The following is a 20,560-nucleotide window of genomic DNA, read 5'->3' as shown; positions in this document are numbered from 1 at the left end:
AGAATGAGACTTTGTCTCACTAAAAATAGAGAAAATTAGCTGGGTGTGGTGGCATGCGCCTGTAGTCCCAGCTACTCAGGAGTCTGAGGCTAAAGGATCATTTGAGCCCAGGAGTTTGAGGTTGCTGTGAGCTAGGCTCATGCCACGGCACTCTAGCCCAGGCGGCAGAGAGAGACTCTGTCTCAAACAAACAAACAAACAAAAAGGGTATACAGCAGAAAGAAAATCATCTTTCTATCCCAGCCCCCAGCTCCCCTCCCTACAGGTAGCCAATGTCTTTTGTAGTTTGTTTTATAACCTTCTATAGACATCCCATATTTATGCAGGCCAGTACAGCTGCCCCGAGAGTGTTTCTGGTGATGCCATCTCAGAAGCCCAGGTAAAAGCTGGACTTTAGAATGCCATAGAGGGCCAAATATGAGATCCTCTCTGTGTCCTGTCTCGTCAGTGACTAAACAGGAAAAATTCAAAAGGGCCCAAGTCCCAAGATAGCTCCAGACCTTTGCTGGTAGACTGCCCAAGACCGGGTGGGCTTGGAAGACCTGGGGCCCTGGCTTCTGCTTTTAAGATATTTATTTTCACCAACAATTTTTACCTCCTTATCTCTTTCGTGCAGATGAATTCCAGACACACACATTCTATTATCGAAACAGCCATGAGCATCTAGCAACTTGCAGTCCATGATATATTCAGGGCTCAAGATTTGGAGTTGGATATGGGCCTCCTGTTTGTGGAGTGATCTCTTCCAGGGTCCTCGAGTATTGTCCAGATAACATCTCTGAGGGTCTCTCAAGGCCACTGAAGCAACAGGCTTTGAAGTTTCTTCTGGGCTTCTCCACTTTGCAGATCTTCCCCATTCTACCTGCTATCCAGGTCTGCCAGGCATACCCCTGCCTGGGCCTCTTGGCACAAGAGATAAAATGCGAAGGTTTACTCCCAGCAGCTGGTCCAGGAGATACCAGCAGCGAGGGAGGAGGAGAGAAGAAACCTGTTGAGGTGCTCACAGGAGGAGAGGAAGGAAGTTTTGCTATTTACAGATTCTTAAGCCAACAAAAGTACCTACATCATTTTCTCTCTAGAAGACATACTCAGGGAGAGAACCCAGAAGCAAAAGTTCGAGACAGGCATTTCCTGTGGTCAAGCGGATAAGAGCAGCCTGCAGCCATGGGACAGGGTGAGCCAAGCCAGATCTCCAGGAGGCTTCCTGGACTGTCAGTGGCCTCTCTGTCATTACGTGTTTTCAATAAAGGAAGTGGGATGATGGTGGAAGTGGTGGTGGTGTGGCCATGGTGTGGGGTGGTGGGTGCTGGTGCAGGGCAGGGGATGGTGGTGTGGCTGTGGAGTGAGAATGGGGTGGGGTGTTGGTGTAAATTGGTGGTCATGTCTGTGATGATGATGGTGGGACGGTGATGGTGGTTAACACGGATTTATATTTTTATCCCAGGATCATTATAACATGACTGTTCACAGTTCACTGGGTTGGGATACAAGTGAGAGACATCCTGGGAAAGCATGAGGGTGTCATAGCTTCAAGGTCAAATGGGAGAGAAGGGGAGGTGAGAGTCAGAGGTCACCAGAGTCAGAGCACTCTTGCCAGGAATTAAGGACTATCTCCTGGCCTGTGGAATTGTCTGCCTTTTTGTGTCCTGGGGAAGGAAGTGGGCAGGCAGAGGGACTGTGGGGACCTAGATAAACCAGAAATCTACTCAATCAGAGGGACACATTTGAAGATATCAGGAGACTGTCAAGTCTAGTCCCAAACCAGAAGATACCCCAGGGCACCAAGTCCTTTCCAGGCAGGTGGCAACAGAGCACCCAGTAGCCACCAGAGAGGATTCACTGAGTATTAGCTCCATGGTCGTGGTGTGCTGGGGCTGGCTCGTGCTGGCTTGCACGGGCTTGCTAGAGCCAATTGCCAAATTTTTAGGAGTCTTGTGCACCAGTTATTAAACATAAGAATTATTAAGAATGTAATTGTATAAACTTACAAGTAAACAAATTATATTAAAAACAAAGATAAAAAGCACTCCAAACTGATCACTTCCTAATTATTTTACTCCTTTTTACCTTCATGTTCTTGAGGATACTCAATTCTATTGTCTCTGTATAGTGGGGAAACCATGTAATGGTGTGTGACCCTGCACTTCTTCACAACTCTACACTCAGTGACATCACATCAGTAGCTTGAAAGTGGCCCAGGTGCAGTGTTTACGCCACAGAAACTGGCAAATAGCACCACTTGGTCCTCCGCCTCCCCTCAGCCCCCAAGCCAGCTGTTAAACATTTACCACACATAAGTGCTTGAAGGGCACGCACGAGGCAGCGTGAGGTACTGAGAAAAGCAGCGGGCAGAGGGTGGGATGCTGTACACATCAGTGAAACCCCTGATGAGCATCCCACTTGGGGTCTCTGTGTTAACACAACTTCTCACTGGGTTGTGATTCAAATAGAGGAAGACCCTGGGTAAAGCATGAGGGTGTCATAGCCTCAAGGCCCAATGGGAGAGAAAGGGTGGTGGGAGTCGGGGAATCCACCTAAAAGGGGCAGAAGCTGACATAAAGCAAGAAGCCAGGCAGACTCCAGAATGCAGAAGCCGCAGAAGCTGCCGCAAGGGGCTGTCAGCACAGGTGTAGGCCCGAGGCCGCTGCGATGCACCCAAGAAGCTCCCGTCAAGGCTGTCTCTACGGTCTCCTCCATCCACTGAGGGAGCGAACACAGGCAGGGGATGCAGATATAAAAACCCATGTACCTCGGAAAGCGCACAGGGAGAGGGGAGCAGAGGGCCGGGCAGGTGATGACTGTGAAGTGGGACAAGTATTGGGGAGTGGAGCAGAGCACTGTGGGGGCTCAGAGGACTGACCTCTGCCTGGGGGAGTCAGTGAAGGCTTCAGAGGCAGGTGCTCTGGATCCTGGAAGATGAGTAGGCACCAGCCAGGTAGAGAAGAGACAGGCGTAGCCTTCCACACAGAACCAGCATCCAGGTGAATTCTAAATTGTGGCTCTTGCTGTAACACTGTGGTCATTATGTGGATTCGGATACACTGAGGCTCAAGTCATATGCCTCAGTACATGACTGTTCACCAGTCCACCGTCCAGTCCAGCTCCACTAGCCCACAGGGGCTGGGCTCGTCCTAGGCCCCAGCACCAGCCTGGTGCTAAGCAGAGAGAATCACTTCTGGTTTTTGAGTGCTGCTGTACTTCAATTTCTAAATACTAGCCTCATAGTAGCTATTTTTTCTATAGCCATGGCCTGATCAAGCCACTGGAGGACAAGGACAGGGGCCCAAGGGACACCAGGACAAGACATGTAGGGAGGTTCTTGCCCCCTCTGCATGCTTTCACATTTCTTCCTATTCGATGTCAGTTCTTTTCCCCTAATTTTATATCATTGGGATCTTCTATCATCTCTATCACTAATGAAAGAAAAAATAGAGCAAGTGGGTTGCTTTCCTTTCTTTCTTCATCCTTCCCCTCTGTTCTTGAGTTCTAACCAACCAGAAAGGTTGGGAACCAAAGGAAATTTGAAATAGGAGTATCTTGAATTTGCCAAGACATGTCTTGGAGCCTAAAGGACTTTGCCATCGGGGTCAGATCATTTCCCTGAAGTAGGTCAGACCTTATTCCATAGCTGCAAGCAAAAGCCTTAGCTTCTCTCTCAGCGCAGCTGAGCCAGTGCAAAAACTGCAGGCTGCCTTTCAGACCAAGGAGCTCCCCGTGGCCTTCTGCCATCAAAGGAATAAAACTCCTTTGCTGCAAGAGGAAATAAGCTTTTTCTTTTCAGTATCGTGTCTTATCTTGGGCTTGCTGAGCACATTTTTTGGCTTCCCTGCTCCTTGTTTTTTTCCCCTTCCTCTGTACAATGAGAACTGACTGATAGACTGTCATAATACTCTCAGGATACCTCCTTGGAGAGTTTTTCTGGGGTGCTTGGTGCTCTGAGTTTGGTGAGACTTTAGGTCAAAGAGCCACCATACATGATCTCGGATGAGTCAGTTCCATCCTCAGCCTTACTCCTGTCATCTATAAAACAAGAGAATTGGACTCAGTGATCTCAAAACCAGTTCTAAAAATTACAAGATTGTGCTCTAAGAATAAATGAGTAGGGGTGAGCAAGATTCTGGGTTTTATTCATTGCTTTTGGACTGGGACCAAAAAAGGATTCAACCATGAGAACAAGCATTGCTCTCATTAATAAAAAAAAAAATAACAGTACCATTTAATGGAACTTATTGTGTGCCTGATACTGTGCTAAGTGTATTACATACACTACCTCATTTAATCCCCACAACTTGCAAAGAGGAATGATTATTCTCAGGAAAAGAAAACTGAGGCTCAGGGTTGTTAAGTTACTTGCCTGAGGTCGCACAGCTTATAAGTAATAAGTCGAGCCAAGGGTTTGAACCCTGGCCTCTGATTCCAAAATCTCTGCTTTTACTTATGTTGTCACATTTACCTAGTCTCCACGATGTCTCTCTTTTCATGATAGCCCTGAGTATCAAGAGCTGCGACTTCCAGGCAGCAAGAAACAATGAGGAGCACCACACCAAAGCCATCAGTTCCCTGCGACTCATTGTGAGGAGGGGGCAGCCCTTCACCATCATCCTGCACTTCCGCACTCCAGTCCACTCATTTCTGCCTGCCCTGAAGAAGGTGAACCTCATTGCACAAACTGGTAAGTGGGACAGGCCTAGACCTCTTTGGCAGCAGGACTGAGGGTGTGGGGTTCTATCTCTAGCACCCTGGGTAGAGAACAAGGGGCAAATGGCCCACACCACAGCTGGGTCTTAGAAAGTCCTGCCCAGCCAGCAGGGCTGCTGTGAGGATGCCCCGAGATGGCGTGAGTAATAAATACTGTTTATTATGACTCAGAAGTCGCTCGGTGGCATTATCACTAAGGGATTCCCTTTGGTTGCAAATGTAATACCAGCTTCACATAAAACTGTGAATGGGATCTAATCCAGGCTAAATATAACATTTAATTGCTACTATTTATTCAATCCATACTACATGTCAGATATTGGGCCAATTATGTCACATGTAATACCTTATTCAGTCTTCACATGGGCCCTATGAAGCAGGTACTATTATTATGCTCACTTTATAAACTATGAAGCTTTTATAGACATAGGTCCATGGGTGCCAAGAGCCTGTGCTCTCCCATCTCCCCGTACTGCACCTCAGTACAGATGGGCCTCTTTCATTCTCCTCTAAAACCAATTTTCACCTGCTCCATCTTCGTAATACCCTGACTTTATTACTCTTGAGTTGTGACCAAGAACTCCAAATGCCCTATTTATCGCTGTGTCACTGCAGGAGAGCAGCCTTCCAAGGACAACAGGACTCAAGCCATATTCCCGATTTCCAGCCTGAGGGACCGAAAGTGGTGGAGTGCAATGGTGATGGAGAGAGATACCCGGTCCTGTACCATCTCTGTGACCACGCCCGTGGATGCTGTCATTGGCCACTACTCACTCCTGCTGCAGGTCTCAGGCAGGGGGCAACACCTCCTGGGCCAGTTCACGCTGCTCTTTAACCCCTGGGGCAGAGGTATGTTTGGACATGGGCCAGCCTGGGTTGCACAGGGACTCAAGAGTTTCACTGCCAGCCTGACAGGGGGGCCCCATTACAAGGCAGGGCTGGGAAACTGGCAGAAACATGGGGAAGTAAAAGAACCTTCCCAGGTTCTCACAGATGGCCCTGTGCCTGGACCCCAGTTCATGACTGCCCTCCTCTGTGGTACCTGAATCCCAGTGGGCTTTGTCTCCACTTCTCTTGTCCAGGCTACAGTTACCCAACCTCCCGCCCCACCCTTTATATGCCCCACCCACAGCTCAGGCCCTTCTTTCTGCTCCAAGGGTATAGGCAGGTGGAACATCACACAGGAACTAGTGTCCATTCAGGGGTCCCCAGCCCCATGTGGGTGAGTGTGGACACAGGCCCTTTGGCTGGGGAGGCCCAGTGGCTTCCCACATACTGGCAGAAAGACCTTCAAGCCATTTCCCTCTAAAGCTGAGGCTTTGGCGTACCCCCTAGCTGCCTCCCAGTCCACAGCCAGAGCTAGGCCCTGGTGACCAGAGCAAAGACACCGCAAAGACAGTTCTGGGACAGTGCTTGGTTCAGGGGTAGCCCGCAGTGGTGACTCCAGTGCCAGGATTCCTGCCTTCGTGCTCAGTTCGTAGGGACTGGCTAGGGAAGGCCTCGCTACATCAGTGCGTGTGGAGCGTCTGTCTGGGCAGGGGTGAGTTGCTGGCTCTGCTCGTCTGGGAGGTGATTAAGAGACTTTCAGAGATTCTCTGACATCTCAGTCTCATCTTAGCATACTTGGAGATGAGGCTCTCCTGGATCCAAAAGAAAATTTTACATCATATAATGAAAAGTCAAAGCCCTATTTATAGGCTGAGAACTTTATAAACGGGGCTGCCCCCAAGTGGAGAAGAGGAAGGTGGTGCTACCTGTGCTCTCATAACGTACTTCCCAGAGGCCTGCGGATCCTGGGGCCAAACACCTCAGTTGGGCGTGATTTCCAAAGACGTGGTGTCTGGCTGACTTCACAGAGAGTACTCAGGGTGGAAGGGCAGGAGTCGAGGGCTCCTTGGGCATGTGGTTATGTGATTTTAGGCCCCAGATTTTTCAGGGCTTCCTGATTTCTAATATCCTGTCTTTCTGTTGCCTTGAGTACTCTCATCCCAGCTGGATGCCTGGAGGGCCCCTGAGAGGCGAGGGTTCCAAAATCCTTTTCTCTTTCTAGCCTCCAGGAACTAGTCCAACCACCCTGGCCACCCAGTCAGAGCCATAGGCACTTGGTGAGCAGGGCAGTTCCCCCGCTGTTCCCAGCTTCCCAGAGTGAGCGATGGCCTCCTTAAAAGTCTCCTGCTCTCCCCACGATGTCCAGGCCAACCCCTGGATGAGGAAAGCAGGTGGGGCACCAGGAAGAGACTGCAGGAGTCCTAGGCCCACTTAGACACCCCCAGGGCAGAAATCTAATGCTCTTACTTCCACTTCTCAACCCCACAGCTCCTCCCGACCCTGTCTTGCCAAATGCTCCTCTTCCCTCTGTTCATTCCTGTCAACCTACACTTAACTATTTTTTTTCTGAAACACCTTTTTTTGGTCACAAATTAGACTTGTGGGAAAGACATACAGGCCACTGGGAAGCTCCCTGGGTAGTCATCGAGTTCTCTTGGGCAATTTCTCTTGCTCTCTGGCTGTACCTGTCTACGGGAAACGACTAGGCTTTTTAAGGTTGTCTTGTTCTTGTCTGCCTGGCTGGCCATGCAGGCCACACTGGGATTCACCAGGGACTCTGGGCCAGGTCCCAGGGGGAGCTGAGGAAGAGGGACTTTCTTCTCGGTCTTCAGCCAGAGCTGAAGGGGAGGCCTGCAGCCAAACCTGACCTGGGCAGGGAGGGCAGAGGTCTGGACGTGGAGGGCAGGCCTAGCACCCCACCGGCCCTCATCCCCCCATTTCTCGCCAGAGGATGCTGTGTTCCTGGGGAATGAGGCCCAACGCAGGGAGTACTTGTTGAACCAGAATGGTCTCATCTACCTCGGCACAGCTGACTGCATCCAGGAAGAGTCCTGGGACTTTGGCCAGGTACTAGGGACCTCGGAGGGGTGAGGGGGACAGTGGCTGTCCTATGACCTTCAAGGTCCAGGCCAGATAGAGCTGGCAGGTCCAAAAGTCCCTGGTCATGAGGGACCGTTTCTTTTGCTCACTTCAGTCCTGTGGTGCCTCCCTTTGCTCCGGGCCACATCAGACCATCCTCCACAGCTACCAGAGTTACCTTCCTAAGAACTGTGGCAAACCAAGTCTCTGCTAAATCCCCACTGTCTACAGCAGTGGTCCCCAACCCTTTTGGCACCAGGGACCAGTTTCATGGAAGACAATTTCTCCATGGACAGGGGGTGGGAGGATGGCTTTGGGATGATTCAAGTGCATCACATTTACTGTGCAGGCAAACCTCTCTGCTGATGATAATCGGTATTTGCAGCTGCTCCCCAGCATTTGCATGACTGCCTCAGCTCCACCTCAGATCATCAGGCATTAGATTCTCATAAGGAACACAACCTAGATCCCTCACATGTACAGTTTACAGTAGGGTTCGTGCTCCTATGAGACTCTAATGCCACTGATCTGACAGGAGGTGGAACTTATAGGTGATGTGAGCGATGGGGAACAGCTGTAAACATAGATGAAGCTTCGTTCACTCACTGGTGCTCACCTCCTGCTGTGTGGCCTGGTTCCTAACAGGCCACAGGTCCACAGCCTGGGGGTTGGGGACCACAGGTCTATAAGATAAAGACTGAATCCCTGGCTGGACACCAAGGGCCCTTCCAGCCACACCCCTGCTTTCTTTTCCCATGAGCTACCCCATGCTCCAGCTCCTCCTGTCCCTGGAACCCCAGGCTGAACATTCCCTCTGGCTGGAATAGCTTCCCTCCCTTATCTCCTGGCAAACTTCTACCTGTCACTTAAGACCTTCTGGAAGCCTTCCCCACCCCCAAAGGCAGAGGGGGTCTCTCCACTGTGCTCCTGCTCTGTGTTGGCATCTGTACAACAGCCCAGGCCATGTTGCTGTGATCTGTAATCTAAGGGGCTGCATGCCCTTCTCCAGCCCTCCTCCTCGAGAGCAGGTGCCTTGGTAACCTCCACACCCAGGTCAGTACCAGTGGGAGCAGCAGGAGCTCAATAAATGGAAACGAAATGAAGCAAAGCTGTATAGCACATGTCCTCGAGAGCTCACACCCTACTGGGAGAGTCAGACAACAGAACAGGCCAAGGACTGCATCCCCAGGCCCAGGGACCAAGTGGGAGGGAGGGAAAATCCAGAACTCCCAGAGGGGACAATGAGGCAAGGGAGGAAGGTGTGGAGCCTGGGCCTAGGGGAAGGACGAGACGATGGGGCTGTCTTGTGGTGTGAGTGCTTGGCCTGGAGACCCTTCATCATGGCCCCGTGTGTTCCTTCCAGTTCGAGGCGGATGTCATCGACCTCAGCCTGGGCTTGCTGAGTGTGGACAAGCAGGTGGCAGAGTGGAGCCGGCCTGTGCACGTGGCCCGTGTGGTGGGCACCTTGGTGAGTGAGAGGTCGGGGGAGCCAGAGTGGGAAGGAGATGAGACAAGAGTCCTCTGCCAGACCTGCCCCACCTCTGTGGCGCTGGAAATCCTCAAGTCACAAACGGTCCCCTCCTGCCAGGCTATGAGGGACAGTTCCCAGGAAGGTTCTGAGTGAGAAGGGGAGAAGGACAGGCAGTGGCATCCACAGGGGCGAGAAAAGCAAAAAGAAGAATCATCCCTCAGGACAAAAGCCAGCCGAGGACTAAACCTGGCCTGGACCCCTCAGAGCACTCTTTTCCCTTCCCCTTGACCCCGCCCCAACCTGGAGGCTTAGGTCCCGGGGAAGGAGGGCGTGGTGTCCATCTCACCCACTGCTTGCTGCTATGGTGATCAAAGGGACTTGTCGTCATTTCTAAATTATTCCTAAGAAAATGCAGGCCACGAAGGTAAGATGGTGCTTTGTCTTGTTTCTAAAAGTCCTTTCAGAGCAGTAATGTGTTCTCCATTTTCTTGGTGCCTCTGAAGTCCCCACTGAAGAGGTGGTGAGAGTCAAGGACAGCCAGAGAATGGGAGGAAGCTTGGGACAAGCAGCCTCCAGGACCCAAGTGTGGACCACCTTAAAAGAGTCAGGGCCAGTGAAACCAGCTCCCAATAAGGGGTGGCTGTCATGCTCCTTCATGGCTGTAGCTGGAAGATGTGTTAAGGAATCCCGGGGCTGGGCACGGTGGCTCACACCTGTAATCCTAGCACTCTGGGAAGCCAAGGCGGGAGGATCCCTTGAAGTCAGGAGTTCAAGACCAGCCTGAGCAAGAGCGAGACCCTCTCTCTACTAAAAATAGAAAAAATTAGCTGGGCATGGTGGCGTATGCCTGTAGTCCCAGCTACTTGGGAGGCTGAGGCAGGAGGATCACTTGAGCCCAGGAGTTTGAGGTTGCTGTGAGCTAAGCTGACACCACAGCACTCTAGCCTGAGCGACAGAGCGAGACTCTTGTTTCAAAATAAAAAAAAAAAAAAAAGGAGGAATCCTGGGCCCCAGCCCTAGAGATTATAACCTAGTGGCCCCAGCATGGAGCCCAGGAACATGCAGGTTTAACAAGTGCCAGGTGACTGATGCAGGTGGTCTATCCACCATGCTCATCGCAGCTCCCCAGGCATGGTGAACAGACCACCTGCCTCAGTCCCCATCCCCTGGAAGCTGTCCTGCTCGGGGGACTCACACACTGACATCCATACATTTCCCCAAACAGCTGCGTGCTCTCAAGGAGAAGCGTGTCCTGCCCACACCACAGAGCCAGGATGCCCAGGAACGGGCCTTGCTGCACAAGCGCCGGGGCAGTGTGCCCATCCTGCGGCAGTGGCTCACCGGCCGAGGGCGGCCTGTGTACGATGGTCAGGCCTGGGTGCTGGCCGCTGTTGCTTGCACAGGTACGGAGCAGGCGATGCACAGCTCGGTCACCTTGGCTACTGAGCAGAGTGCCTGCCCTGCCTCTTGGGTTGTCCCTTGGCCTCCTATGTGGGAAGGACATCTCCAAAAGCTGCCTCTACTCCCAGCATTTCCCCACCTTCATCCCACCCATGGGCACTTGTCCCAGGCAGCTCCTCCCCACCAGCTTCCGCTTCTCTCCCCTCAGGCTCCTTGGCAAACTCTGCTCCCAAACTCGCTTTCTCCCTGAAACCTTCCCTGCCCCGACAGAGTAAACCCGCAGTGCTCTGTGATATATTCGCACCCCTCTCCCCAATATAAACTCTCCACACTGTGTAACTTGTGCCTTATTTGTCTGCCTTCATACATCCTGGTTTTGGCTGTCAGTCCTAACTCCCTGGTGCCTGTACCCCTTCTCCGCCCACAATGTCACCTGGCATTTAAGGCAGAGCCTGCGCAGAGGAGACACTGAAAACGCTAGCCGTACACACGCCCCCAGGCCCGGTCTCCGGCGCCCCTGACCCTCGCCCCTGTTCACGCAGTGCTGCGATGCCTGGGAATCCCCGCGCGCGTCGTCACCACGTTCGGCTCGGCCCAGGGCACCGGCGGGGGTCTGCTGGTGGACGAGTACTACAGTGAGGAGGGGCTTCAGAACGGAGAAGGCCAGAGAGGCAGAATCTGGTGAGAAGCCAGAAGGAGAAGAGGTCCCAGACCAGGAAGGGCTCCCCCTCTGTGTGGTATACCGAGGGGGACCCCCACACACCGAGGGGCCCTGGCACTGGGAGTAGGCTTTCAGGACCCCGGGAGGCAGGTGCCGATGGTCGGTCGCGGTGTGCATGCCCCTTCCTGGAAGTGTTGCAGCCGCTTTTACACCGTGTCCTCCCATCCCATGGTAACAACAACTCTGCCAGGCTGCATTTCTAGAACCTCTTCAGCACCCCTTTTTTCCCACCTGAAGTTTTCCCTGTGCTACATTCAGGATCTTCCAGACTTCCACAGAGTGTTGGATGACCAGGCCTGCTCTGCCCCAGGGGTATGATGGATGGCAGATTCTGCACCCAAGTGCTCCCAGTGGAGAAGGTAAAGCCTAGGGGTGGGGCCGGGACACTCAGGGCTGCTCAGAGATGCGAGAGCCGAAGGAGCCCCTCGGAGAGGAAACAGGAGTGGTCCAAAGGGAGTGTGCATCCTCCAGAACAGGAGAAGCAGAAGGAAAGACAGTGGCCAGCTGACCCGATGCCAGCGGGCTCAAGGGAATAAAGGTGTGAGCCATCCTGGCGACAAGGCTGTGGGGAGACTAGGTCTACCTTAGAGCAACGGGCAAAGGAGCCGAGTCTCAGTGAGGGGCAGAGGATCTCAGTGGCCAGTGGATGTGGTGGGCCAGGGGCTTGCAAGGTGGGGCTTCTGAGGTTTTGGACATGGATGAAGAAGGTATCAATTTAGGCTCAAACTCAGAGAAGGAAACTTCAGGACCCACAAAAAGATAGCTCCTCCTCACCCAAAAAGAGAGATGTCATAGAGCCTGGCACCTAGTAAGTGCTCAAGAAGGCTGACCTCTTCCTATCATCAGTAGTAGAGCCGGCTTGAGGACTCCCTGCACTAAGTGTGTTCCTCTGAGGTTCCACCCGTGCAGTTCCTGAGAGGGCTCCTGCATAGGCCATGACCAAAAAGTATTATCACGAGATGGTTGTGAGCCTCACCTCTGGGATTCTCTCTCAGAGACCCTGCCTGTGCCCACCTCTGACCCTGGCCCTGGGGAGGGAGAACAGGGTACAGGATGGGGACAGAGGTTATGTAGCTCTGAGCTGAGCAGAGGTCTGGGCGTGGTTCCTTTGCTCATTGACTGTTCTCTCCCTCAGTCCCTGGGTTCTGTGATCTGGTCCCAGTCAGAGCAGTCAAGGAGGGGACACTGGGGCTGACCCCTGCTGTGTCAGACCTTTTTGCTGCGGTAAACGCCTCGTGTGTGGTCTGGAAGTGCTGTGAAGATGGGACACTGGAGCTGACCGACTCCACCACAAAGTATGTTGGCAACAACATCAGCACCAAGGGTGTGGGCAGTGACCGCTGTGAGGACATCACTCAGAACTACAAGTATCCTGAAGGTACCGGTCAGGGAAGGGCCACAGGCCTCTCAGCACCTAGAGCAGCAAACGCGGGGAAGGGGTGGGCCAGACAGATGCAGGCCAGAAAGAGTCCCAGTCCCTCCCCATCATACAAAACAGGGTTTCTCAACGCTGTTTGATGCTATTGGCATTTTGTTCCAGACGAATCTTTGTTGTGAGGGACTGTGCATCCTAGGACATTTGGCAGCATTCCTGGCCTCTACCCATGACATGCCACCACCCCTCACGACTACTACCACCACTTGTGACAACCAAAAACATCTCCAGACGTTTCGAGATGTCCCTTGGGGGGAAAAATTGCCCCCAGTTGAGAACTACTGCTATAAAGCAATACACTTACGACCAAGCCCAGCTGCCAGAAGACTTTGATGTTGCCCCTCTCTCCATCCCCCCCAACATCCCCCAACCTGTTCCTCCATGTCAGTTAATGGCACCACGAGCCACCTATTTGTCCAAACAAGAAGGCTCACACTGCCCTGGTGTCTTCCCCCTTCACAGCCCCGTGCTGTCCTCACGTCTGTCCCTGCTCTCTTTCCCCACTGCTGATAGTTAATCCAGGGCCTCACCCTCTCTTGTCTACGGGCCTGTAACACCCCCTAACTGGTCCCCCTGCCTCCCATCTCTCCATCATCATTCTGTTTCCAACTTTCAGTTTCCAGAATGAGCTTTCTAAGGCTCAAATGTCATTAATGTTATTCACCTACTCCAGAATATTCCATATCCCCCACTGTCCTTGGAATAAATCCAAATTCTTTTACATAAGAAGATTCAATTCCCTGCAAAACTGTCTTCAGAAACAGTGTTGACTTGTCCCAAAGTTTGCTGTCTCTCGTCGTTAAAGGAACGGATTCATAGCACTTGAAAAAGAACTTTGCCCTTGAGTGGCTTGGAAGAGAGAAACTATATCTCTCTATGGTGGATCTGCCTAACACACACCTTTTTGGGCTACATATGGCCTTAGAGGTTTGCAAAGCCTTCTGACTTTGGCATTTGAGCAGAAGTGGGTAAATGACTTTCAATCCTGGGTTTTTATTAGAAGAGTCTATAATTGCTGGCTAAGAGGCCTGCTTTGTTTCTTCCGTTCTCCAGGATCTTTGCAAGAAAAAGAGGTGCTGGAGAGAGTCCAGAAAGAGAGAATGGAACACAGGAAAGACAATGACATCCATCCTCCCAGTCTCGAGAGTGCTGACCCTGTGTACCTGTTCTTGGAAGCACCCAGCTCTCTAGCCCTGGGAGGAGACGCCCAGCTCTCAGTGACCCTAGTTAACCTCAGTGACCAGGAGAAGGTGGTGCAGCTGGCAATTGCGGCCCAGGCTGTGTACTACAATGGCGTCCTTGCTGCCAAGCTCTGGAGGGAGAAGTTGTCCCTCACGCTCAGCGCCAACCTAGGTAACATTCTTATGTCCCCACCAGACACCTCCCACACCCTTGGCTCCTGCCCTGGGCAGGCAGCAGAGGACCCCAGAGCTCCCCAGAACAGCCACAGAGCAGCCCCCGAAGGTCTCCAGAGATGGCTTTTAGCACCTGGTGCTCACACTCACGTTCTATGTCTTTCTCATACAATCATTCAACACATGTTTGTTGGGCCTGACATGGGAAAAAGAAAACAATTCCAGCTGCAGTCAGATAAGTAAACAGGCCTTTCATAGCAGTGTGAGAAGCATTTGCTGAGGTAAACAGAGTACAATGGCAGGAGAGTATCTTGCCCAGGCTAGAACAGGCTGCCCCTGAATAAATCATACTGCACTGAGTCTGGAAGGATGAGTAGGAGAGTAGTAGACAGAAAAGTCAGTCACGACATTCCAGACAGAAGGAACATGTGCCCAGGTCCCTCTTCCTCCCTGATATTCTTATTTAATTGGTCTGGGATGGGGTCCAGGCATTGGTATTTCTTAAAAACTCCCTGTGTTACTCCAGGGCTGAGATTCCCTGGACCAGAGCACTGGCTCTCAGACTTTGTTGCACATTAGAATCACCTGGGGACATTCGACGCTCAGCCTGCATCCCAGACCAATTAAATTAGAAACTCCACGATGGAACACAAACATCAGAATTTTTAAAAACTCCTCTGGTAATTCCAATGTGCAGGCAAGTTTGAGAACCAGGGAACTAGAGTTTGTCTACAGCATTGCAACAGCCTCCTAACCAGTGCCCCTGCCTCCAGTCTCTGCATCCTTATCCCTTTCCAAGCACGGGAGGAGTGGAGCGGGGCAAGTGGCCTGAGAGCTGGGCAGGGCCCAGGTCATGCAGGGTCTTGTATGACATGCTAAGAAGTTCAAGGTTTGTTCTCTGGGTGATAGAGAGCTGGTGAAAGGTTTTAACCAGGAGAGTCAATGTGATGAGAAATCCATTTTAAAAAGAAAGAACTTCTGGCAGAATGGAATGGAAGGGGTCATATTACAGTAGTGGTTCTTAACCCTGGCTGTGCATTGAATCACCTGGGGAACTTTAAAAGTACTGATGCCTGGGCCTCACCGCCAGAGTCTGATGTAACTGATTAGGGGTGTGGCCTAGCATTAGGATTGTTTTATAAAGCTCCCCATTTGATTCTATTGTGCATCCAATGTTGAGAACCATTGGATTGGAGGTTGGAAGGTTTTGTAATAAGCCAAAAAATGAAGGCTAAATTAAACTAGCAGCACTTAGAGTTAAGACAAATTAAGAAAGTGGGATAGATTGGACTCGTCAATGTGTGTATATGTGTGGAGGGGGGTGATTCTGGTTTGGGTGAGCCACTAGAATGGGGAAAATGGGGAAGAAATGGGTTTGGGGAGAAAATGATGAATTTGGTTGTGGCATGTGTTTGAAAGCCCATGAAACATACAAGCAGAGATGACCAGTAGGCAGCTTGAAGCCTAAATCTGCTATTGAAGATAAAGCCCTTGCCTGGAGATTAGACATAGGAATCCCAGCACAGAGCAGGCCACCAAGAGTCAAGGCATGGATGGGCGAGAGGGTAAGGAGGGAACCCGGCAGCACCCACATTTAGGGTACAGTCCGGGAAAGAGCAGAGAGTAAGGGAGACCAAGAAGTCAAAGGGAGGAAGGGAGCACCCAGCAAAGTCAGCAGAGAGGTCATGAGGTGTCAAGGCTGAAAAGCATCCGTTGAAAGGGTAGCCTTGCCCAGAAGCAAAGGTGAAGGCCAGCTTCTGGGGGGTAAGCAGATTGAGTCAGGGAGCTGAGACAAGCTGTTCAGTCCTTCCTGGAAGCATGACAGGAAGAGGTGAGGCTGGGTGGCAGTCGGCCAGGGACGCTGGGCAGAGGGAGGGTGCTGTGTCTTTAAGATGAGAGACAGTTGGGAATCTGCTTACACGCTGAGGAAATGCATGTATGGAGGGCAAGACTGAAGCCTCAGGAGAGATAGGCCAAACTCGATAGTTTGACCCCTAGGAAATCGAAAGATAACTAGAATAATTATAGCTCTCATGCATGGAGCACTTACTATATGCCAAAAATGGCATTAAGGGTTTTCTATGCATCATATTGTTAATCCTCACAACCACCTTATGAGGCCAGAACCATTACTGTCCCCACTTTACCAGTGAGGAAGAGACAGAGGTTAAGTCACTTGCCCCAGGTTACACAGTTAGTCAGAGGTGAGGTCAAGATGGGGCACAAATTTAAAAAGCAGGGACCCAACTTGGGCAGGGGGCATGCCTGGTCCCCCGAGGGGGGTGACAACAGGAGGAAATGTCCATGTCTGCAGGTTGGAAATGGGAACTTGAGCTTGAGAGGATTCCTACTTGATGGCTTCATTTTCTCTGCAAAAGGGAAGGAGGAGAAGCAGAGAATGGAAAGGAACTAATGAGCATATATTCAGCAACTCTATGTGGCTGGTTCTGAGATGAGCACTCGATTTGTAGTATCTCGTTTAACACAAACCATCCCACTAGAAAGGCATTGTTATTAGACAAAGAACACCAAGGCCCAAAGAGCTTAACTTGTTCTAGTTCACAGGGACCCTTCCACAACCCCACTGAGGTGGTCTGCCAAGAGCACAAGAGGTGGCTTGTCTCTGGGGTACACACACTCACCCCCTGACACTGACCCTGCCTGTCATGTGTTTCAGTTAGGGGAATAACCACCAGCCTGTCCTTCTCCTATTTTGAGCGAAACCTACCTGAGAACAGCTTCCTCAGACTCACTGCCGTGGCAACGCACTCTGAGTCCAGCCTTAGCCGCTTTGCTCAGGAAGACATTGCCATTTGTAAACCACGCCTTACCATTGAGGTAGGCACCAGTCTTTCTCTGAATTATTCTCATCTGCTACCACTCAAGGTCCCCATTTCAGAAGAAATCTGAGCTCCTTAAGCTTTAGAGCAGATGGTCATGCTGCAGGATTACCAGGAAATGCTAGGTTTGAGAGCTTCTTCTCTTGAAAGTGACGGTTTCTTACATATACTGTTAAGGTTTAAATCTTCCAACTTCTTTAGTTGGTTAAGTAAAGGTTTCTAAAATTGGAGTCTTCCCATCTGCTGCCTCCATACTTACAGGGATGATAATAGACTATGCTTATTTAGTGTTTATAAATACGCCAAAGTGTTTTCACCTCCCTTATTTCTTTTAATACAAAAGTCCTGTAAGGTGGAACTGTTCCCATTATTCAGGTAAAAAAACTGTGTTCTAGAGAGCAACATGCCCAAGATCATTAAAACAGGAAGTTCTAGGGGCTTACGCTCTTGGTCCAGCCCTCTTCCACATGTCTACCCTGGCCAAAATGAAAGAGATCCGGTCCCTGCCCTCAGGGAGGTAACAGTTTGGTGCTTGAATAGAGCTCCAGAATCACTATGGGATAAGTGAAACAAAGTGGGTTAATTCCAGCTGGTGGGTTTGGGGATGACTTTATGAAGGATGTTAGCCTTATGCTGGGCCCTGAAGAATGGGTATGCTTTCAGTACAGAGGTTGGGAAAGGCCACTGAAGGCAGAAGACTGAGCGACAAGGTGCAGAGGAAGGAGCCTGAGGGGTGTGCTGGGGATGGGAAAACGCCTGATGTGGCTGGGATGTCTTTTGGTCAAGGGAAGAGGTGAGGCTGGAGAGGTGGGCTGGGGGCAGACCATGAAGAACCCTGAATGCAACCCAGGCTGAATTCCGAAGACAGTGGGAAACTCTCCAAGATTTCTAAGCAGAGGAGAGGCACCATCAGAGATTGTCACTGGTGGATCAAGGGTGAGAATAAATGCAGACAGATCAGGTACAGTGATAAGGAAGTCAGCTGTGGAGTCTGGGTCAGTTTGGCAGATTTGAGAAGAGTTAACTGAGAAGGGTACAGGGGTATCCAGGAGGGGTGAGGGTGACTACAGCTCTGTGCCCTTGGCATTCACTCCAAGTGTGACCTCTTCCACAGATGCCAGAGAAAGTAGAGCAGTATCAACCTCTTAAGGCCTCAGTCAGCATCCACAACTCCCTGGCTGCCCCCATGAAGGACTGTGTGATCTCCATCCTTGGAAAAGGGCTCATTTACAGAGAGAGGAGATACAGGTAAGAGACCACAAGCTTCTCATCCCACCAAGATATCTCAAGTGGTCAGAAAGGCAGAAGTCCACAATTAATAACTGTTTCTCTGCTACGTCCATGGAGACAGAGCAAATAGCCTCAGAAGCTGAACTAAAGACTCAGGGCTACCAAATGACCTTTCTCCTCTTGAGATCATCATGTCTACAGGGCAATGGAGATGAGGGAGGCTGTGTCAGCCTCTGGGGTACCCACTTGACCTCGGTTGCAGACCTGGTTATGCAGGAAGAGCCTGGGTACTGCTGGTGAATGCAGATGAGGGGGTTAGGGCTGGGACTAGAGTGTAATGAAGTGAAAGATAGGCTGCTTCTCAGTGTGACCAGAGAGCTGCATTCTTTCAGTCACACCACAATATACAATTTTATTTACTGTGGCATTTGTTCACATTCCCACTACCACCCTTCATATCCTTTTGTTAGTATGTGTAAAATGTGTACTGTTGCTCCATGAGCCTGTAGTTTTAACTTACGTAAATGTCTAATTGTTCTTTTCTCTCAGAACTATGTTCTTAAGATCCCCACGCATATGTCAAGTCCATCGCTTCTGCTACATAACATTCCACCGTGTACATCCGCCACTTCCTACCACTCCTCTCCACAGTGCTGGGCACCCAGAGTGCCTCCAACTTTCTGACACCACAAATAATGTTGCAGTGCACATCCTCACACAGGTCCCCTTATATATTTGTTTGAAACTTTGGTGGAGTCAGGGGATACATAGGCCCAGGAACGGAATTGCAGGGTCATAGGAAATAACGTGGTTTGACCAGGTATTGTTAGATTTATTTGCAGAATGGCTGCAGGAGTCTACATGCCCTCAAGTACATATACTCCTATCTCTCCTCCACTTCTGGCAACACCCAGATTTCTATTTTCTTCTAGTCCAATAGAAATAAAGCAGTATCTTTGTCTTAATTTTCAACTCTTCAAATATTTGTCAGCTTTATCCATTTCTTCCTTTGTAAATAGTTTGTCCTTATCTTTGCACACTTTTATTTTGCTGTTCTCACCTTTTTTTCTTGTTAGTTTGTTGGAGTTCCCTTTATATTCTAGGTATTAGTCCCTGTTGGTTTTAGATGTTGCAAATATCTTCTTTCACCATGTCCACTGTATGCTTAGTTGAATACCCAGTGCACAGTTTAAACTTCAAGATACCTACTCCTACTGTCCCTGAGGTCCCTGGCAAGTGCCTTAGCCTCATGAATGCAATGAGTCACTCCTGTCAATAAGTCAAGAGGTGAAACTGTCAACATTCAACCAGAGTTTTGTCTCTCCCAGATCAATCACAGGGCAAAGCTCCTCAAGGGAAATCTGCACCATTCCCTCACTCACCAAAAGAAGGTCTACAGGCAGGCCAGGAGGTTGCTGACAGGGCTCCAGACATCACCTGCTGACATACTGACATCCTCTCAATATGCCTGCTGCACCCGCTGAGCTTAGCAATAAACAAGGGTTCCTAAGCTATAGTCTTTCCAAACATACCCCAGTAGCATTACACCAAGACTTGAACCAGACTGAAATCACAGATGATAAAAGGAAGAACAGATGTAGCTTAGAAGCCCTTAGGATGTGTCTCTTCTCAACCATGCAATTGCTTAGCGTAGGGAGGCTTCTGTCTTCTAAAGCTCCTGTCTTTTTTTTTTTTTTTGTCAGGAACTAGTTCTTCCAATGTTGTTTTATTACTCTCTCTCAAACTAGACTCTAATCAACATGAAGGCAGAAGTCATATCACACTACTCATCACATCAGTTTCCAACACAATGCCTCAGAAATACTTGCTGTTGTTGAACCCAGGAGTGAATAAACAAAGATCTAATTCAGTAACCAATACACCTTGATATTGTGAATTTACTTTTTAAATTAGAATGTCCCTGTATTGAGTACACTGAGTGCTTGGCACACCCAAATACTGAGATGGGCACATGCCCTACCCCATTTTGTTTTACATGGCAAATATTGGTGGAACAAGATGGGTGAGGATGTGTGAGATCTGACCATGAAAATATAACAGCTCTTTGTGGCAGTCCTATTTTAACAGCAAAGTACTCAGACGTTTATTTCTCTACGGTCCACCTCTTCAAGCAGGGAAGGATCAAAGTCACTGGGACCAGCAGAGCAATGAACCTGGGACAGAACTAGCACCTGCCTTTTCCTTTATTTCAGACTAAGTTCAGTGCGGCCTGGAAACACTGCGTGCACCCCGTTCCAGTTCACACCGACACATGTGGGATTCCAGAGGCTCACTGTGGAAGTGGACTGCAACATGTTTCAGAACCTAACCAACTACAGAAGTGTCACTGTGGTGGCCCCTGAACTTTCAGCTTAAACTTCAGCTCCCTCAGCACTCTCCCCAATCAACCCTTGAAGTCACAATCTAAAACCAAACATGGGCTAGGAAGAGAAGTTGTGTCTCAGTCCCTTTGTCTTGCTATAAAGGAATACCTGAGGCTGG

At 50.3% G+C, this 20,560-nt stretch overlaps 1 protein-coding gene across 2 annotated transcripts; it reads left to right on the top strand.

Moving 5' to 3' along the window:
* The first annotated feature begins 968 nt into the window (after positions 1 to 968).
* On the top strand, positions 969 to 20,511 carry EPB42 (erythrocyte membrane protein band 4.2). 2 transcript variants are annotated; one of them, XM_045539801.1, is made up of 13 exons: positions 969 to 1,174; positions 4,487 to 4,672; positions 5,314 to 5,547; positions 7,475 to 7,593; positions 8,969 to 9,073; positions 10,302 to 10,479; positions 11,020 to 11,158; positions 11,457 to 11,557; positions 12,334 to 12,576; positions 13,687 to 13,986; positions 16,666 to 16,826; positions 17,943 to 18,076; positions 20,272 to 20,511. In XM_045539801.1, exons 1-13 carry the CDS (start codon positions 1,165 to 1,167, stop codon positions 20,432 to 20,434), a joined length of 2,073 nt encoding a protein of 690 aa, XP_045395757.1. In that variant the 5' UTR covers positions 969 to 1,164; the 3' UTR covers positions 20,435 to 20,511. The 2 variants fall into 2 exon arrangements, with proteins under 2 accessions (XP_045395757.1, XP_045395767.1); XM_045539811.1 differs by lacking the exon at positions 20,272 to 20,511 and having other exon boundaries at positions 17,926 to 18,058.
* Positions 20,512 to 20,560: the final 49 nt, after the last annotated feature.

Source organism: Lemur catta, chromosome 1 (assembly GCF_020740605.2).
Source record: "Lemur catta isolate mLemCat1 chromosome 1, mLemCat1.pri, whole genome shotgun sequence".
In the NCBI taxonomy this organism is placed as follows: domain Eukaryota; kingdom Metazoa; phylum Chordata; class Mammalia; order Primates; family Lemuridae; genus Lemur; species Lemur catta.
Note: the sequence above shows the minus strand (reverse complement) of the source record. Positions and strands in the feature narration are given on the sequence as shown.

Coding starts and splice junctions, on each gene's coding strand:
- EPB42 (XM_045539801.1), top strand. Junction 7,594..8,968: donor AGTCCTGGGACTTTGGCCAG/GTACTAGGGACC, acceptor TGTTCCTTCCAG/TTCGAGGCGGATGTCATCGA. Junction 10,480..11,019: donor GGCCGCTGTTGCTTGCACAG/GTACGGAGCAGG, acceptor CTGTTCACGCAG/TGCTGCGATGCCTGGGAATC.